Below are 16572 nucleotides of genomic sequence, written 5' to 3'. Positions count from 1 at the left end.
ATTATTTTTGCCCATATAAACGTAAAATCTCTAGCAGGTTTATCTCACTGTTTGAAGTTCAGTAACAATTTTTATACCTTGCTAAGGTTTTTTTAAAAAAATATCTAGAAATAGCTAATTAGTTATTAAATTGCTTGATAGATGCCAGGAATTAAAAGGGAACCTGGTCATATCAGTGTTCGAAAATTTGTCAGCTAAATGTTGAAAGTGTAATCAGATACTAGGTTCGTATTATCATATGTGGTGGACATGCACAAAGGCAAAAAATACTGGACTAAAATACATATATGGTTAGAAAACCGATAAAGCAACATATAGATTTGAAACCAGAAATATTTTTGTTGGGTATCCTACCAGAACAATAAAATAAAGGGAATACATATTTAATTTTACATGTGTTAACGGCAGCAAGAAATGTGTTTGCATAGCAATGGAAAAATGAAGAAATCCCTGCAGAAGAAAGTGGTATTAAAACAAAATTAGAATGTGCTGAGATGGATAGATTAATGGATAGATTGATACTCAAAATAAAATAAAAGGAAGAAACAGAATACTTCTTAAAATGGGACTTGTTTTATCAGTGGCTAACCAACAGAAACAGAGGTTAGAAACTAAAAAGATTAAAAGGATAATTAATTATATACAGATTTTTTTAGGCTGGATAAGCTAATTGTACTATTACTCTATTACTATGAAATATACTATGCATGTTATGATTATAATAGTAATTGTTGCTGTATGTCTATTCAAAATGAATTGTACCCAGACAACACGTTCAGATAGATATGGAGTTTTTGATGTTGTGAGGCAACATTTTTTTTAAAAAACCTTGGAAGTACAAATCTATGGTGATTCTTGGTCATCCAGGTCATGGTTGTCCCAAAGGTGCTTTTTCAAGAGGGAACTGGACTTTCTGGGGTTTTTTTCTTTTCTTTTGAAGATATTTCGCTTCTCATCCAAGAAGTTTCTTCATCTCTGGATGGATGGTGGGGAACAGAAGGATTTATATTCCTTGCAGACAGCTGGTCATTTGCATCCTCTTAGAGAGTCCTTGAGGCCACCTGGAGGTTTATCTGGGTCCTCAAGGCTCAGCTGAGTAGTGCAAATGGATGTGGAGCCTTCTTGGCTGCCGGAAGTTTTTTATTTGGAAGTACAAATACTGAGACTCCATAACACTGGAAGAGTGATCCTGGGCTCCCCACAGGCTTTCTGTCCACTCAACTTTCTTCTCTTCAGAGTCTGATACTTTTGCTTCAAGCTGCGGCCTCATTAGACGTCTCCAATTGCTCTTTCAATTTCTGAACCGCTCTTGCTTTCTACTTGGACATGTTGACGCGTTGACTTTAGGAGACTTCTGGGACCTCCCCACACAACACAATGCCCCTTGCTGTAAAGAGAGAAAATGGAGAAGTCAAAACCCCAGGTAGGCAGAAGAGACAGCTGCCAAAGGGGAGAAAGACTTGCAACACCCCTCTGCTCAAAGAGCAATTCCCTGAGGACTGAATTCCCAGGGAAGGGTCTTCATGTTGCTCCCACTGTTTCCTTCCCCTTCTCTTTCTCATCCCTCCACCTCATTACTATCAAGGACTTTTTTTCCTGGATTTCCCAGCATATATTTCCAGTCCCCTCATTTCTTTCTCTCCCTCCCCTCTGGTCCTTCCTGAACAGAAATCCCCCTTTCACTGAGATATCCCCACCCCCTCTCTGCCTCCTTTCCTGTTTCCCTCTCCTCCCTTGGAGCTCTAGGGGGAAGGCGCTGAACTGTGCCAGATCTTCCCCACAGAGCAACCAATCAGAGGATCCCCAGCGAGAGGGGCTGAGCCCCAGGGGAACCCAGGCAGCCCATGATCCCTCCATGGCTGCCTTTGGAAGACTCTTGAGGATGAATCCCTCCACCCCAACCACTCTGAGGGTCTTGGTGTCAACGTTTAAAGCGTTTTCATGACTACTATCAACTTGAGAAGGGGGAAAAATGCCATGCATACTTTTGGCCAGAGTAAAAAGTCTCATTTCTGTAACTGGGATGTGAATGTGCATGTCCAGAACCCTGCCATAAGATCCTGTTGGAGAATGTGATTGATGACTTTAGGCAGAGGGAAAGGGACACAGGGGTAAAGTTCAGACACCATTAAGTGGGATTTAGTTTCGGCTCCACAGAAGTCCATGCCAAGATGTTAGTCCTAATAAATGAATGGGTTTTTTTAACTTTGTCTGGGGGCTCGTAAATTAATTAGGTCAACTCTTGGAAACTTCACACTTGGCTTATTGCAAGCCAAGAGTTTTGTCTAAATAGACTTCAGTCACAGTCAGACTTACCTCTGATGTTATTTCGGGTTGGTCGATCACCTGGCTCTCCTCTTCTGTACCATGAAGAAGGGAACAAGGAACTCCTAGAGAACCCTGATCAGGAGAAGTTGGCACTTTCTGGGAGACATTTTCCATGCGTCTCCACCAGCAATCTGTTTAGATGGCAAAAAGAGAAGTTGGTTAGTTAATTTCTGGGACAGAAACTCCTTTGTGGGGTGAAGAAGAATTAGTGCTGAACACTTCTTAAGGGCCTAGATGGGCATTCTAACCCAGCATCTTAGGAAAGAGGCATGTGTGCCCCAGAGGTGGTCTTCAGCAGGTTCTGACCAGTTCTGGAGAACGGGTAGCAGAAATTTTGAGTAGTTTGGAGAACTGGTAAATACCACCTCTGGTCCTGCCCCCATCTATTCTCTGCCTCCCAAGTCCCAGCTGATCAGGAGGAAATGGGATTTTGCTGTAACCTTCCCCTTGAATGGGGAGAGAATGGAGATTTTACAGTATCCATCCCCTGGAATGGGGTGGGAATGGAGCAGTGGTGGGTTCCTGCCAGTTCTAACTGGTTTGGTAGAAGAGGTTCCAGAAATCTACCGTACCAGTTAGAACCCGTTCCTCACACAGCGCCTGTCTCGCCCCCCTTGCTTGCTTTACCCACCCGTTCTTTTGCTGCTCACGGGTGATAGCTTGCTGGGCGTGACCAGCTTCCTAGGACCTCCCCGAACTTGCCTGGGAGGCGTGGCCACCAGTAAAGCACGGGAGCATTCCAGGGTGTTTCCCCCCCCTGGTTCCCCACCTCCCTTCCTGCCAAGGTGTGGTTTCAAAAGTAGTCTCCCATCCCTTGTGCCCGGCTCCCGCTGAGCTCTGGGAAGCAGGAGAAGAGCCTTTGGTGAGTCAGGAGGAGGAGGAGAAGGAGATGCGCACACAGGGCCATGCCAGCTGGGCAACTGGCGCTAAGAAAGCGCCCCACAGCTTTTGAAGGGAGGAGGGGCGAAGGAAAGGGAGATTGCAGAAACCAGCACCGCCGCCATAGTCTAAAGCTTTCAGCGGCTCCAGACGGGTGAGATGGGGAGCAGAGACCCAGGTGGTTTCCTTTGCTCCCCTTGCAAGGGAGTAGTAGGCGTCGTTTTTGCATTCCTGCCTCCGCTGGACTTCACGCTCTTCTCCGCGCTCTCCTTGGCTCCTCGCGACTGCAAAAGACATCCAGAAACAGTGGGGGCTGTTGGGCTGGAAGCCCAAGCCCCATTAGCCCCCAAAGCCGCTTCTGGACGTCTATTGCAGTCGTGAGGAGCTGAGGAGAGCGCGGAGAAGAGCGTGAAGTCCAATGGAGGCAGGAAGGTTCTCGGCGCTCCGGGAAGCCATGAAAGCGGCTGGGAGAGACGTGCGGCTCCAGGGAGCTAAACCAAGCCACGCACCTCTCCAAGCCGTTTTCACGGTTTCCCGGAGCGCCGAGAACCTTCACTTCCTGAGGGAAGAGGCTGGGAGGGAGCCGCTTAGGTAGGGCACTGAGGCCCTTTCGCCTCCCAGCCTCTTTGTCTTGATGACATCGCCGCAGCTGCTGGGCGCAGACAGACGGAGGTAACTAGAGCGGAGTCGAGGCGGTCCAGGCAGGTGAAAGAGCAGCTGTGGCGACGTCATCAAGACAAAGTGGGAGTGAAGGAAACCCAGACCTTCCAGTCTTTTCTGCACTCCGGGGGTTGGGATGAGGGAGGGAGGAAGAGACGAAGCAGCAACAGCTTCTTTTCCCCGCGAATTCAGTTCAAAGGAAGAGGGAGCCAAGGTGGCGCAGTGGTTAAATGCAGCACTGCAGGCTACTGCTAGATCAGCAGTTCAGCGGTTCAAATCTCACCGGCTCAGGGTGACTCAGCCTTCCATCCTTCCGAGGTGGGTAAAATGAGGACCCAGATTGTTGGGGGCAATATGCTGACTCTCTGTAAACCGCTTAGAGAGGGCTGAAAGCCCTATGAAGCGGTATATAAGTCTACTGCTATTGCTATTGCTATTGGAGGGGGAGGCAGGAAAGGGAAGCTCCCAGTGGGGAAATGCGCGGTCTAACCAAACTCTTGCAGAATCATTCTGCCATCATGGCTGGGCGGGATCTCCATCGGCCAATAAAGCAAGACGGTGCCATCGCGGGAGCCAGTAGGAAGGCGGCAGAGGGGGCAGGAGCGGCGGTGGCAGCTCCGTTCGGTTTAGCTGGGCAGAGAGGGCGCCTGAGGAGAAACCGAACGGGGCTGCTCTGAAAGGGTTGAAGCGCTTCCACTTCCTCCTTGCCACCTCATCTTTGCCAGCACTCCGGTGCCCTTTTCCCGCGATCGGTCTGCACCTGCCGTCCAGCTCCCACTCCGCAGGAAAAAAGGCCCCATGGCTCACGAAAAGTATGGCAGAGGAGGAGGAGGCAGCGGGGGTAACGCGGGGCCCACTCAGGTGCTCCGAGCAGAGGGGGTGGTGCCACTGCCATAGGCAGATGCGCCAGCGAGAGCTTCGGCGGCTTCACCTCAGCCACAGCGGTGGCGGTGCTGTTGGAGGAGGAGGAGGCAGTGGAGGAGAAGGAGGTGGCGGTGGCAGTTATTCTGGTGGCAGCGGGGGCTCGGTGGCATCTTCCGCAGTGGCCGGTTCGGCACCGGCCCTGCCACTAATGAAAAAACTGAAGATGAAGCAGATCTAGGCTGATGGCGTCACCGCAGCTGCCGGGTCCAGACGGAGGTAGCCAGAGCGGCACTGTGGCAGTTCGGGCGGGCGAAAGAGCAGCTGTGGCGAAAGAACAGCATGACTGGAGGAAGAAAACTCAGGAGTGTTCAAAGTTGGCAGCTTTAAGACTTGTGGACTTCAACTCCCAGAAGCTGCCAACTTTGAACACCCCTGGTTTTCTTTTCTTTCGCCTGGGATGGGGTGGGAATGGAAATTTTACAGTAACCTTCCCCTAGGATGGGGTGGGAATGGAAATTTTACAATATCCTTCCCCTGGATTGGGGAAGGAATGGGGATTTTACAGTATCCTTCCCCTGGATTGGAAAGGGAATGGAGATTTTACAGTATCCTTCCCCTGGAGTGGTGAGGGAATGTAAATTTTACAGTATCCATCCCCTGGATTGGGGAAAGAATGGGGATTTTACAGTATCCTTCTCCTAAAGTGGGGAGGGAATGGAAATTTCAGAGTAATCTTCCCCTGGGATGGGGTGGGAAGGGAGATTTTACAGTATCCTTATCCTGCCATACCCACCAAGCCACGCCACAGAACTGGTAATAAAATTTTTTGAATCCCACCACTGGTGTGCCTCCATTGGTGGCCATTTTCCCATATAGACAGGGCAAAAACTGTTGGCTTTCAAGAGGTGGTGACCATGGGGAAATGAAAATGAACATTTATTGGGGTTATTGAGGAATAATCAAGTAGTCCTTGTTCCTATCAAAGCTTCTAGAGATAGTAGATATACAGTCCTGTTTTTCCACCATCACCACCACTGAAGCCATTCAAAGCTGGCCAGCAGAGCTGTTCCCAACAGACTGGGGTACTAAATCATCATCATGAACTTTTAAGCAATGATGCTCAACCTCTAGGAATCATGTCATTGGTACAGGACAGATGGTATTATTCCCCATGGTAATCCAATTCTCAGGACATTTGTTTTGATGTTTACTCTAAAGCCCTCATCTCAGTCTAACTAGATCTAAGAACCAGCAAGCTTGGCTGTTCTTGAAATGCCAGCCTGGGGATCAGTGGGCTAGACAAGCGAGACTAGTCAACAAGTCAAAAGGTCCATCCTGGAAGAAGGAAATAGCAAGGCTCTTCCAAATTCTTGCTGAGAAAACTACATGGATGTGTTGAGTCGCACTTGGTGAAGCTCAACTGAGGAGACACGTCCTGCACCCTCCCTCCCTCTCACGTCTCTTACGCTGAATAGGAGCAGAGGAAACAGCAACACCTTCCACCATTGGATATTCTTTCCAGTTGTTGTCTGTCCCAAGGTGTGACAGCTAGCAGAGGGCAGGGGGACCCTCCCTCCACTGCCCCAGCCTTCCATCAGAGCTTCCCTGAGGGTCCCACCTGCCAAGTGAGATGGCACATGGGTCTTCTTTGGGGTGGGGTTATCGCTTTTCTAGCACTTCCTAGATCATTTATGAGACACTTGTTTGATTCTTGAGCACTTAATATTTGGTCCTCTGAAGAAAGTCTGTTAAGGCCAAACACGGTTCCTCCAAGACAAGAGGAAGGTGGAACATACTGAGATTTAAATGGAAATAAAAAAATAGCTGCATAGCTTCTTCTTCCTTTCTGACTCCTGTTCCAAATGCCCCTTTGTGGGGAAGAGGATTTGTCTGTGGGGCAGTGGTAAAATTCATTTTTTTTAATACTGGTTCTGTGGACGTGGCTTGGTGGGCATGGCAGGGGAAGGATACTGCAAAATCTCCATTCCCTCCCCACTCAGGGGGCAGCCAGAGGTAGCATTTGCTGGTTCTCCAAACTACTCAAAATTTCTGCTACTGGTTCTCCAGAACCTGCTGAATTTCACCCCTGGTATGATGTGTATGTTTTCCTGGCTCCAACTCTCAAGGAGACTCTGCCCTCCACACTTGGTCAGTGAACAGAGAAACACAGGATGGGGCTTAATGGATGACTTTCACTTACAGAGCAGGAACAGAGTCTCAAATCCCAAGAGTAAAGCAGTCACAATTTTCACAGGAATCCACCACTCTGTAGTTAAGGAAGGAGAAACATGGTTCTGATTAGAGAGATGCTGAGTTTCCTGAAGTGGAGACTCTAAGTAATGGAAGCTTTTCCCAACTTGCATTGGCCTCCAGGAAGTGCCCCCACCTGAAGGGAGCCATTCCCCCCCAAGGCTGAAGGAGGAAGTATGGATGGCTTTGAAGGGCAAAAGGAAAGGCCACAACAAGGCAGTGGTCAGATAATGGGGAATTCAGCCTGGGCCAAGAAATCAGGTTAAGCACACATGTGAAGTCCCTCCCTAGTTCACTTGAAGATAAATGGAAAGAGGGGGAAGCAGGTTTCAGATTGTAAGATTCTATCACTATAATTTTATAATAAAAGTATTATATGACATTGGTTCCTTATTCTGGTCTACCTGGTGGACTGACACAGTCTGCTGAAAAGGGCATTGAATGACAAAGTATAACTTGTTCTATCACAACATTCTACCAGATAGGAAAACATATTTTCCATCTCTGCATATATCCTATTGTATCCTATTGTATCCTATCCTATCCTACCCTACCCTACCCGGCTTTTCAGATCATCTCTCTATGGTGCTTATGCCAGCACATAAGCATTTGTTAATCAGATAAATACCAACTAAGAAACAGGTGATAGTGTGGCCGGCGGGAGCTATAGAAGCTCTACAAGACTGTTTTGGGTGCACAAATTGGAACATACTTAAAGAGGCTGCAACGAATGGATAACATTGATGTGAACGAATATGCTTCTACTGTGTCTGCTTGTATTCAAAAGTGTATGGAGGATGGCCATTACTATTTGCTTAGTGGGAGAACCGCTCTACAGATGATGGGCTTCATCTTAGCTTGGCACACATGGAGGAGAAAACTACACATCTGCGAATGCTATTTGTTTTTTTCAGTTCGGTGTTCTACACAATCATGCCTCAGCATTTGGAACAAACTGAGCGTATTAGGTTTTAGCAATAGCAATAGCAATAGCAGTTAGACTTATATACCGCTTCATAGGGCTTTCAGCCCTCTCTAAGCGGTTTACAGAGTCAGCATATCGCCCCCACAGTCTAGGTCCTCATTTCACCCACCTCGGAAGGATGGAAGGCTGGGTCAACCTTGAGCCGGTGAGATTAGAACCGCTGAACTGCAGATAACAGTCAGCTGAAGTGGCCTGCAGTACTGCACCCTAAACACTGCGCCACCTCGTTTTAATACTCCATTACCCAGTTTGTCTTGTATCTCCTTGAGTACAGGTTCCCCACAGGGCTGTGTCTTAAGTCCGCTACTGTTCACCTTGATAATCCACAACGGCTGTGTCCAATCTGCTATGAATCATATTATGAAGTATGCAGATGACACGGCAGTGGTGGGTCTTAACCAGGAGGACAATGAAGGTACTTCTAGGGAGGAGGTGGAAGCTTTGGTGGACTGGTGCAATAAAAGTAACCTGGTACTAAATGTAAATAAAACAAAGGAGATAATTTTTTATCTTAGGAAGAGCCAGCATATAGTCATATTCCATTTTGCATCAAGGCTGCAGCTGTGGAGGTAGTCAACAGTATTAAGTATCTGGGGGTGCAGATAACTAATAATCTGACTTGGTCTCATCGTACATTCTCTTTGGTGAAGTGTGCAAGCCAGTGTTTGCATTTCCTGTGTCAGATGAGGAGAGCACATCTTTCTGTCCTGGCCACTCTTTACAGAGGCACGACTGAGAGTGTTTTAAGAAACTGCATCACAGTTTGGTTTAGTGGCAGCAGAGCCTCAGATACAAAGTCCATTCAGAGAGTGATGAGGACAGTGGAGAAGATCATAGAAAGCTCGTTTCCTGTCATTCAGTATACTGCTTATAAGCGCTATGCACTTAGATCTCAAAGCATTGTTAGAGACCCCACACACCCACTTCATGGTCTGTTTCTGTTTCTCCCCTCTGGGAGGAGGTTTTGAAATATTTCTAGCAGGACTACCCAGTTCTGTAACAGCTTTGTTCCCTATGTCACATTTTTCTTGTAAAATTGTCTTGTGAGATTTTTGCCATGTATATGTATACATTTGAACTAGACTATGATGTTCCTTTGTGTTGTATGTGTGTGTATCTGGATATAAGCATTTGTTGGATCATGTTTATGTAGTATATATTGGAGGTGGCTATCCTTTGAGAGCTGAATGGAATGAAATTTGATTTCAGCGTATGCTGATTAGTGTACATTTAAAGTGACAATAAAGTTTTTCTCCCATGCTATCCTACCCTACACTACCCTACCCTACCCTACTGGATAACTTCTATCACATAGAAGTTGTGGGTTCTCCGTCACTGGAAGTTTCTAAGAAGAGATTAGATATCCATTTGTCTGGAATGTTATAGGGCAGTGATGGTGAACCTTTTCGGCACGGGGTGCCCAAACCGGAACACACATGCATGTGCACACACTGGAAACCTAAAAACTAGCTGAATGTGCCTATTTTTTTGGCTGTTTGGGGGCCCATTTTCAGGCCATTTTTGTAATGGTCTCTGCGGATGCAAGCTGGTCTTCACAGGCACTGAAGCGCCATAAAACGGCCTGAAAACAATCCAGAAATGTCCTGGAAAATGGCTTGGTTTTCGCCCATGAAGACCAGCTGGTGCATGTGCATGTTGGAAACCAGACAAGCAGCTGGCAATGACGGGCGTGCCCACAGAGAGGGCTCTGTGTGCTATCTCTAGCACGTGTGCCAGAGATTCACCATCATGGTTATAGGGTCTCCTGCTTGAGCAGGGAGTTAGACTAGAAGACCTCCAAAGTCTTCCAACTCTGTATTCCATTATTCTATATTATGTCAATCATCTTTATACCTTTATATCTTTGTCCTCAGGTTTCCACTCCCAGCTCCCCAAGAAATTGCTTCTCCCCCATTGCTAAATGCAGATCTATTTGCTGCTGTCCGCCAGAAAACTTGAGATGGGGCAGGAGAAAGCTTTCATCTCCCTGCATTTTTCAATATTGGTGAAAAAATATACTTCTACCTGTCTCTCACCTGCTTCCTCCTGGGAAGCCAAGACCATGGTCTCTTGCAAGCCCTCATGCTCCAGGTGACACTGATAATGATCCCTCTCCTTGGGGTCGATCTCAATGCTGAGCTGGACATAATAGGTCCCATCTGAGTTAGGCACAACGTTCCTTTGGAGGGTCTCATGCTGGCAGACTTCTCCATCCCTCCTCCAGGTGGCCTGGATCTCCTTGGGGTAGAATCCAAAGGCCTGGCAGATGAGGACCTCCAGACTGTCATCCACCACCTTGTGGGTCACCTTCCCCACCGGAGGCTCTGCAGAAGAAGCAACAACAGAGTTCCTGGGATTTTTAAAGTTTCTGTCAAGTGGTTTAATAAGTGGGAAGAAGACCTCCTTTGGCCATCCTCAACCCACTATTTCCTCTGATCTCCTGGACCAATGCATGGGACCTTCAAAGATGGGGCACTGAAGCTATATATTTATTTGGAGTAAAGTTCCTAGTCTGATCCAAATATTGCTAATGCTTGGTTTGGTTTGGTTAAATTTTGATTCAAACGTTCCATGCTATCCCTAATGCAAATAAGGGCCAGATTCATCTTTTTGTTCTGCCTCAAATGCAGTTAAAATTTCTACTGTTTTGCAAGATTTTCTCAGGCAACCAGAACTGGATCTTTCAGCTTTAATCTCCTGCTCAGTTAGCTTTGAAGAACTTGTTTTGGGGAGCATAGAGGATTGCCTGTTGCCTATTGTCCTTCTGTAATCTGATACAACCAAACATTTTTGTGCCCAGTGCTTGGAGGATGGCTTGGCTGTGTAAAAAAAGGTAAAGGAGTCCCTGCAGATTTTAATCTGATAGTCATTGTTGTCTAAAGGAGTAGTGCTCACCACCCTTTCAAGGCCATTTAGCCAGTGCTGTCCGAAGACATTTCCACAATCATGTGACCAGCATGATGTCATGGAGCACTGTTACCTTCCCATCAAAGTGGTACCTATTTATCTACTCGCGTGACTCAGCTGAGAATAGGTCAGTAAAGTGCAGGAGTGGGTGGGTGGCCCACTTGATCATGGGAGCGAACTGGTTCTCTCCCAGCTGATTGTCAGAGCTACCAGTTCACCCAAACCAGTCCAAGCTGGTAGAACCCCACCCCTGGAGCTCACCCTGTCTCATGATGCTCGAGTCTCAAACCAAGGCTGTCAGCTTTCCAGCTGAGAAACCCAGCATCTTTAACCACTAAGTCACTGTGCCATCCTGTGCCATTCGCTGTGTAGGACAGAAATAATATAGGGAGAGAAGAGGGAACCTACAGAAAAAAAAGGCTTTTGATACCATTGACCTTGGATGGTCTAGGGAGATTCTCAAACATCCAGGTCATGGTTGTTCCCAAAGGTGTTTTTCCAAGAGGCAACTGGACTTCCTGGTTTTTCTTTGAAGATGTTTGGCTTCTCATCCAAGATCCCTTGGATGAGAGGCGAAGCTGCTTCAGGGACTGGGAGTGGGGGCCACTGGTTTGCCTTCTTTCTTGAAGTCCATTTCCAAGCAGTGTTGATTGGCAATGAGAGGTCTGACCCTTGCCTTGTGTGGACCTTCAAAGGTCAATGCTTTCCCTGCTTCTGTTTGACATCTAAATGAAACCGCTGGGAGAGATGATCTTTGGGATGCGCCTGGAGCTTTTTGAGTTCTGGATGGGGAGTGATAGTAAAACTGTATCCTGACAAAATGGTGTGGATTTGTGTCCATGGCTTCTTGGTTTTTCGAGAAGTACCATCTTTGATCATGGATGGGCTTTCACTGTCCCAGACAGATCCAGTGCATAATCTGGGGATTCTCCTGGACTCATGACTCCTGCCTGAGAAACACGGAGTCATTGTTGCCAGGAGGATCCTTGCACAACTGTGTGTTGTGCACCATTTATGTCCTTTCCTGGACAAACAGGTTCTTCTCGCAGTCATCCATTCCCTTTGATTCTGTTGTTACCACCACAGGGTGGGATGGGATTAAACGTTTTTAACTGTGGATGTTTAATGTTCTACAACACCCAGAATCACTACTGTGTATGTGTTTGTTTGGTGGCTATATAAAGTTAATACATTATTCTAAATACATAACAAACAAACAAATAAATAATATTGCACAGTGGAAACCCTCCCTCACCACTACTTACCTATCGTCTCCAGAACCTTCTTTCTATACAACAGGTATGTCTGCAACCACTCAATGCAGGTTTTCTCCAGGAAGGCTTTCATTTTCTCCGACCACTCTGGATTCTCCTCCCACTTCTTCTTGACCTTCTGGGCCTGGGGCTGAGCTGTCACCCATCTGAGGGTCTCCTTATCGAAGCTGATGAAGTCCCTCCCATCATAGCCATAGTGGAAAAAGCCTCCTTTGCTCCTGTCTTCTCTGAACTCACAGCCCAAAACCACCTGCCAGGTGTGAAGCCCTGAAAGAGACCAGGAAGAGGTGAATTAGAATGGCCCAGAATTCCTCTCCCTACACACAAGTAATGTTTACCTATGTTCCAGAAACCTAAAGTCCTTTTACCTGGTGTGTGGGCTCAATGAACCACACCAGATAGGCGGCAAGAAAAAAAGGCTTTTATTTGTAAATAAAAGATTACCAGGAAGCAAGTTCCAAAATAGGTATAACCTGCTTAGAGTAAACCCCTTTTTATACCATTTGAAAAGCATCCATTTGCATGAAGCAATTATAGACCAATCATTAAGTGTCAATCATCTGACTAACAGACTCAATAAAAAGAGATCTTCAAGAACTTTAAAATCCCCAAAGCAAAACTTTATTGAGTACAGAAGAAAGCAAAACCAACTCTAAATTTTCCTGCACAAATATGCATAATTAAAATGAGTTTCATCCCCTCCTCCCATGGAATAGGTCACATGGTCCAATTAGGAATCAGCCAGTTGTTTTGATAATAGTCTATGTCTTGGGCAACACCTGCAGAAGTGTCCTTGGCTCTCACGGTTGAAGATTGTATCCCCATCTACAATCTTACATCTACAATTGGCATCTCACCCTTCTCTTCCCCTTCAGTTCTTTGGCAACTTGAAAAGCAATCATAGTCACAAGTAGCTTAAGCATTTTTCAGTCTTAACTTTAAGAAAAACATTGGACATACCTCTTCAATAGTCATAACAACACAGTTCAGTTAAAGGTTACAAGGTATGGAAAGATTTTCTATTATCAATAACATTCCTCATCACTAAAAACATCCCTAAGCAATTTGGTACCTGGAGTTCAAGGTTACGATGGATGAACCCAACCCAGCAAGCACCGTTGAGATGATTTGATCTCTTAATGCAAAACTTCATTGAGTACATCATTTCAGCACAGAATGAAAGTAGAACCAACTCTGGCTAATTCCCAGGTAATTCAATATAATTGAAGTTTGGAATCCTGCCTCCCTCCTATTAATGCCTGTGTCAGCGTTCCAAGTATCATGCAGAATTAAATCAGAGTCCAAGGCAAAACTATCCTTAAAGTTCCAATTTAATAAATCAGACATCTTGGTACATCTGTGAAATCCCAAATCTGAAACTTCCTGGGATTCCACCCAGTTGAAAGTTCATGATCTGTTCCCCACACCCATAAACCCATCACATGGTCCAATCTTCTTCGCCCACACTGGCATCTCCACCCAGCTGGTTCCGGTCAGGTGCAGAGGTGCAGAGACAAAAGATGACCTTGGGCTTCTAGAAAAGAATGACAACAACACATTCCACAATTCTACTCCTTTCTATCCCCCCCTCCCAACCACTACACTAATGAAACAGCATAATGAAATAAGAGAGAGTGTGGCAGGCCAAAGATCCTAAAAGGGATATAACTGCAGGCCTGATAGCCGGTCTCATTGTCCAATTGAGTGTCACAATATTGTTATGAGAAGATGTCTTGAAAGTCTGGCCAACACCTGCTGCAGTGACCTTGGTTCTTATGGGCTGATGTTTAAAACTCACATTCCATTTCCCTCTTCCCTTCCTCCCCTCCCAGATTGTTGGCAAGCTGAGAAGCAGTAAAAAAGAAAGCAGCATGAGTACACTTGACACCAGGTTCTTGTCCATCACCTTAATAGTCTGGTATTCCTGAGCAGGAAGACAGAAGATCTGTTGCTGTCATCCCTGCCTAGCAAAACAATTTAATTCCATACCAATAGATACAAGATGTTATGACCATTTCTATGTGCCAAATAATAATACGTCAATGCACAAATAACAAATTATCAATACATACATAAAGCTGAGTTAAGGTTAAATGGACTATCTTTTCTCCTTGGTAGCAAAACCTGATTTCTCTTTCTCCTTTTCATTCCACAAGGAGCAAAGTCTAGTCAGGTGATCCAATTAAACTTTGGGGTGGAGCAAGGCGTATAAAGCGTAAGGAAGGAGGAGAAAGAGGGAGAAAAATGTGCGTGGTGTATTTGGTGTGTGTATTTTTCTTTTTAAGGAAACAAAATACACTTTTGGAAGCCAAAGATGTCACTGGCTCTGCTCACCTCCACCATGATGGTCCCGTTGTGATAACTGCTCCAGGTCAGCACCAAAGACCCACTCAGGGGCCAAAAACATCTCCTTCTCGGCCTCCTCCATCCAGGGCACCAGAGGCTCCATCTTCCTGGTGAGGCTGTCAAAGCGAGCGATGGGCTGGTCATCCAAGTAGCCCCTAAGGAAGAACTGGGGCAGCCCCTGGCTGGGCTCTGGCAGTTGCCAGTAGAAGTAGCCCAGGGAGTGCGAGGGAGAGCCTGGAGAAGGTAGGAGGAGAGGAGGAGAATTTGAGGGTCTGCACTGCAGCTCTATCCCCACCAACATCTTAATGTTATCTAGCTACCTCCATCCCAAAAGTGGTCTACCACCTCTTTTTTCAGCTCTGCTTGGGAAGGTCCAGCAGCCCTCGGCTGACCTGGGAAACAGCTGGACAGGCCCACAACTGCCTAGTTGGCTGGCACAGCTCCTGTGGGCCTTGGAGATCCCAGCTGGCTTTTTGTGGGGCTCATCCTGATCACAACCCCTTTTGCCAAAGGCAGGGAGAATCAATGGGACCCTATTTGTAAGGAGGTTAACAAGTGAGTTGGAAACATGGCTGCTCCCCAGAGAGGCAACATTTGGAGGCCAGCGTGAGGTCTGCTGGCAGGGAGCTGGGCAGGACCACATGAGAGTGAGGAGGAGGGGGGGAAGAGGAGCTGGAGGAGGAGCAGGAAAGGGAGGAGGAGGAAGGGATAAGAGGAGGAGCAATAGCAATAGCAGTTAGACTTATATACTGCTTCATAGGGCTTTCAGCCCTCTCTAAGCGGTTTACAGAGTCAGCATATCGCCCCCACAGTCTGGGTCCTCATTTTACCCACCTCGGAAGGATGGAAGGCTGAGTCAACCCTGAGCCAGTGAGATTTGAACCTCCGAACTGCAGATAACAGTCAGCTGAAGTGGCTGCAGTACAGCACTCTAACCACTGCACCACCTCGGCTCTTTACCCGGAGCAGGAAAAGCAAGAGGAGAAAGAGTAGGAAGGGGGAGGGAGGAGCAGGAGGAGAAAGAGGGGGAAGGAGAAGAGGAGCAGGAGGAGGGGAAGAGGAGGAGGAAGGGGGAGGAGCAGGAGCAGAAAGAGGAGGAGGGGGAAGAAGGAAAAGAGCAGGAGGAGAAGCAGGAGCAGGGAAAGATGAAGCGGAGCAGGAGCAGGGAGGGGAGGAAGAGGACGAGGAAGAGGAGCAGGAAGGGGAGGGGGAGGGGGAGGGGAAAGGAGGGGAAGAAGGAGAAGAGGAGCAGGTGGAGGATGAAGAGGAGCAGGAAGGGGGAGGAGCAGGAGGAAGAGGAGGGGAAGAGGAGCAGGGGGAGGGGGGATGAAGAGGAGGAGCAGGAAGACCATGAAGGAGGGGGGAGAAGGAGGAAGAGGAAGGCAACCTATCTGAACTCTGAATGGCTTCCCCCCCCCTCTTTCACGCTCTATTTTCTCATTAATGCGAATGGAAATTGATTACAAATCGAACACCAAAGTGTTTAAAGAAGGTTCCGCGTAGCGCGAAGGAAGGAAGCCGTTTCCTTCTGGGAAAGGAGCTGGGGAAGGAGGGGGAGAAAGACCCAACCCAGGATAATGGCTCTCCCCCCCCCCTCATTCTTCGCTCCCAGAAACTCACCGCAAAAGCCCCCCGGCAGGAAAGTCACCAGCGCCGCCACGAGGGACAGGAGGGGCCCTGGGTGCAGCGGCATCGCCCCTCCGCCCCCCCAACAGGGAGGCCTTTTGCACCTGCGGCCGGAGCCACCAGTTTGCATCCAGCGACTGAAAGGATCGCCAAAGACGTTCGCCGTCAGGTGAGGTCCAAAGTTTGCGGAAGAGAAAACAGCGCCGCCCTTTTCTCGTCTTCCGGAGCCCTGGAGGAGTGGCGCCCGGGTGAGGCCAAGATCCTCCGAGGAGGAAAAAAAGTCTTGCCACCTCCCCAATCTTTTCCGAGGGGAGTAAGTAAGTAAGTGTGTGTGTGTGTGTGCGTGTGTTTCACCCTCTTTTGTAGCTTCAGTTTTCAGCTCCGTTGGGTCATGGATTTATAACCAGAGAAAGGACTGAAGAAAGGCAGGGAAAGTGAGAGGATGCTGCGGGC

At 47.4% G+C, this 16572-nt stretch overlaps 1 protein-coding gene across 1 annotated transcript; it reads right to left on the bottom strand.

Annotated features, from left to right (window-relative positions):
* Positions 1 to 1067: 1067 nt before the first annotated feature.
* Positions 1068 to 16295, bottom strand: LOC116504271 (major histocompatibility complex class I-related gene protein-like). The gene is made up of 7 exons (XM_032211197.1): positions 16114 to 16295; positions 14482 to 14727; positions 12139 to 12414; positions 10003 to 10290; positions 6932 to 6997; positions 2317 to 2459; positions 1068 to 1387 (listed from the first exon to the last, which is right to left on the bottom strand). The coding sequence occupies exons 1-7, from the start codon at positions 16247 to 16249 to the stop codon at positions 1292 to 1294; spliced, it is 1251 nt and encodes a 416-aa protein (XP_032067088.1). The 5' UTR covers positions 16250 to 16295; the 3' UTR covers positions 1068 to 1291.
* Between the last annotated feature and the right edge of the window lie 277 nt (positions 16296 to 16572).

The sequence above is a fragment of the Thamnophis elegans genome, chromosome 2 (genome assembly GCF_009769535.1).
Source record: "Thamnophis elegans isolate rThaEle1 chromosome 2, rThaEle1.pri, whole genome shotgun sequence".
Taxonomy (NCBI): domain Eukaryota; kingdom Metazoa; phylum Chordata; class Lepidosauria; order Squamata; family Colubridae; genus Thamnophis; species Thamnophis elegans.
Note: the sequence above shows the minus strand (reverse complement) of the source record. Positions and strands in the feature narration are given on the sequence as shown.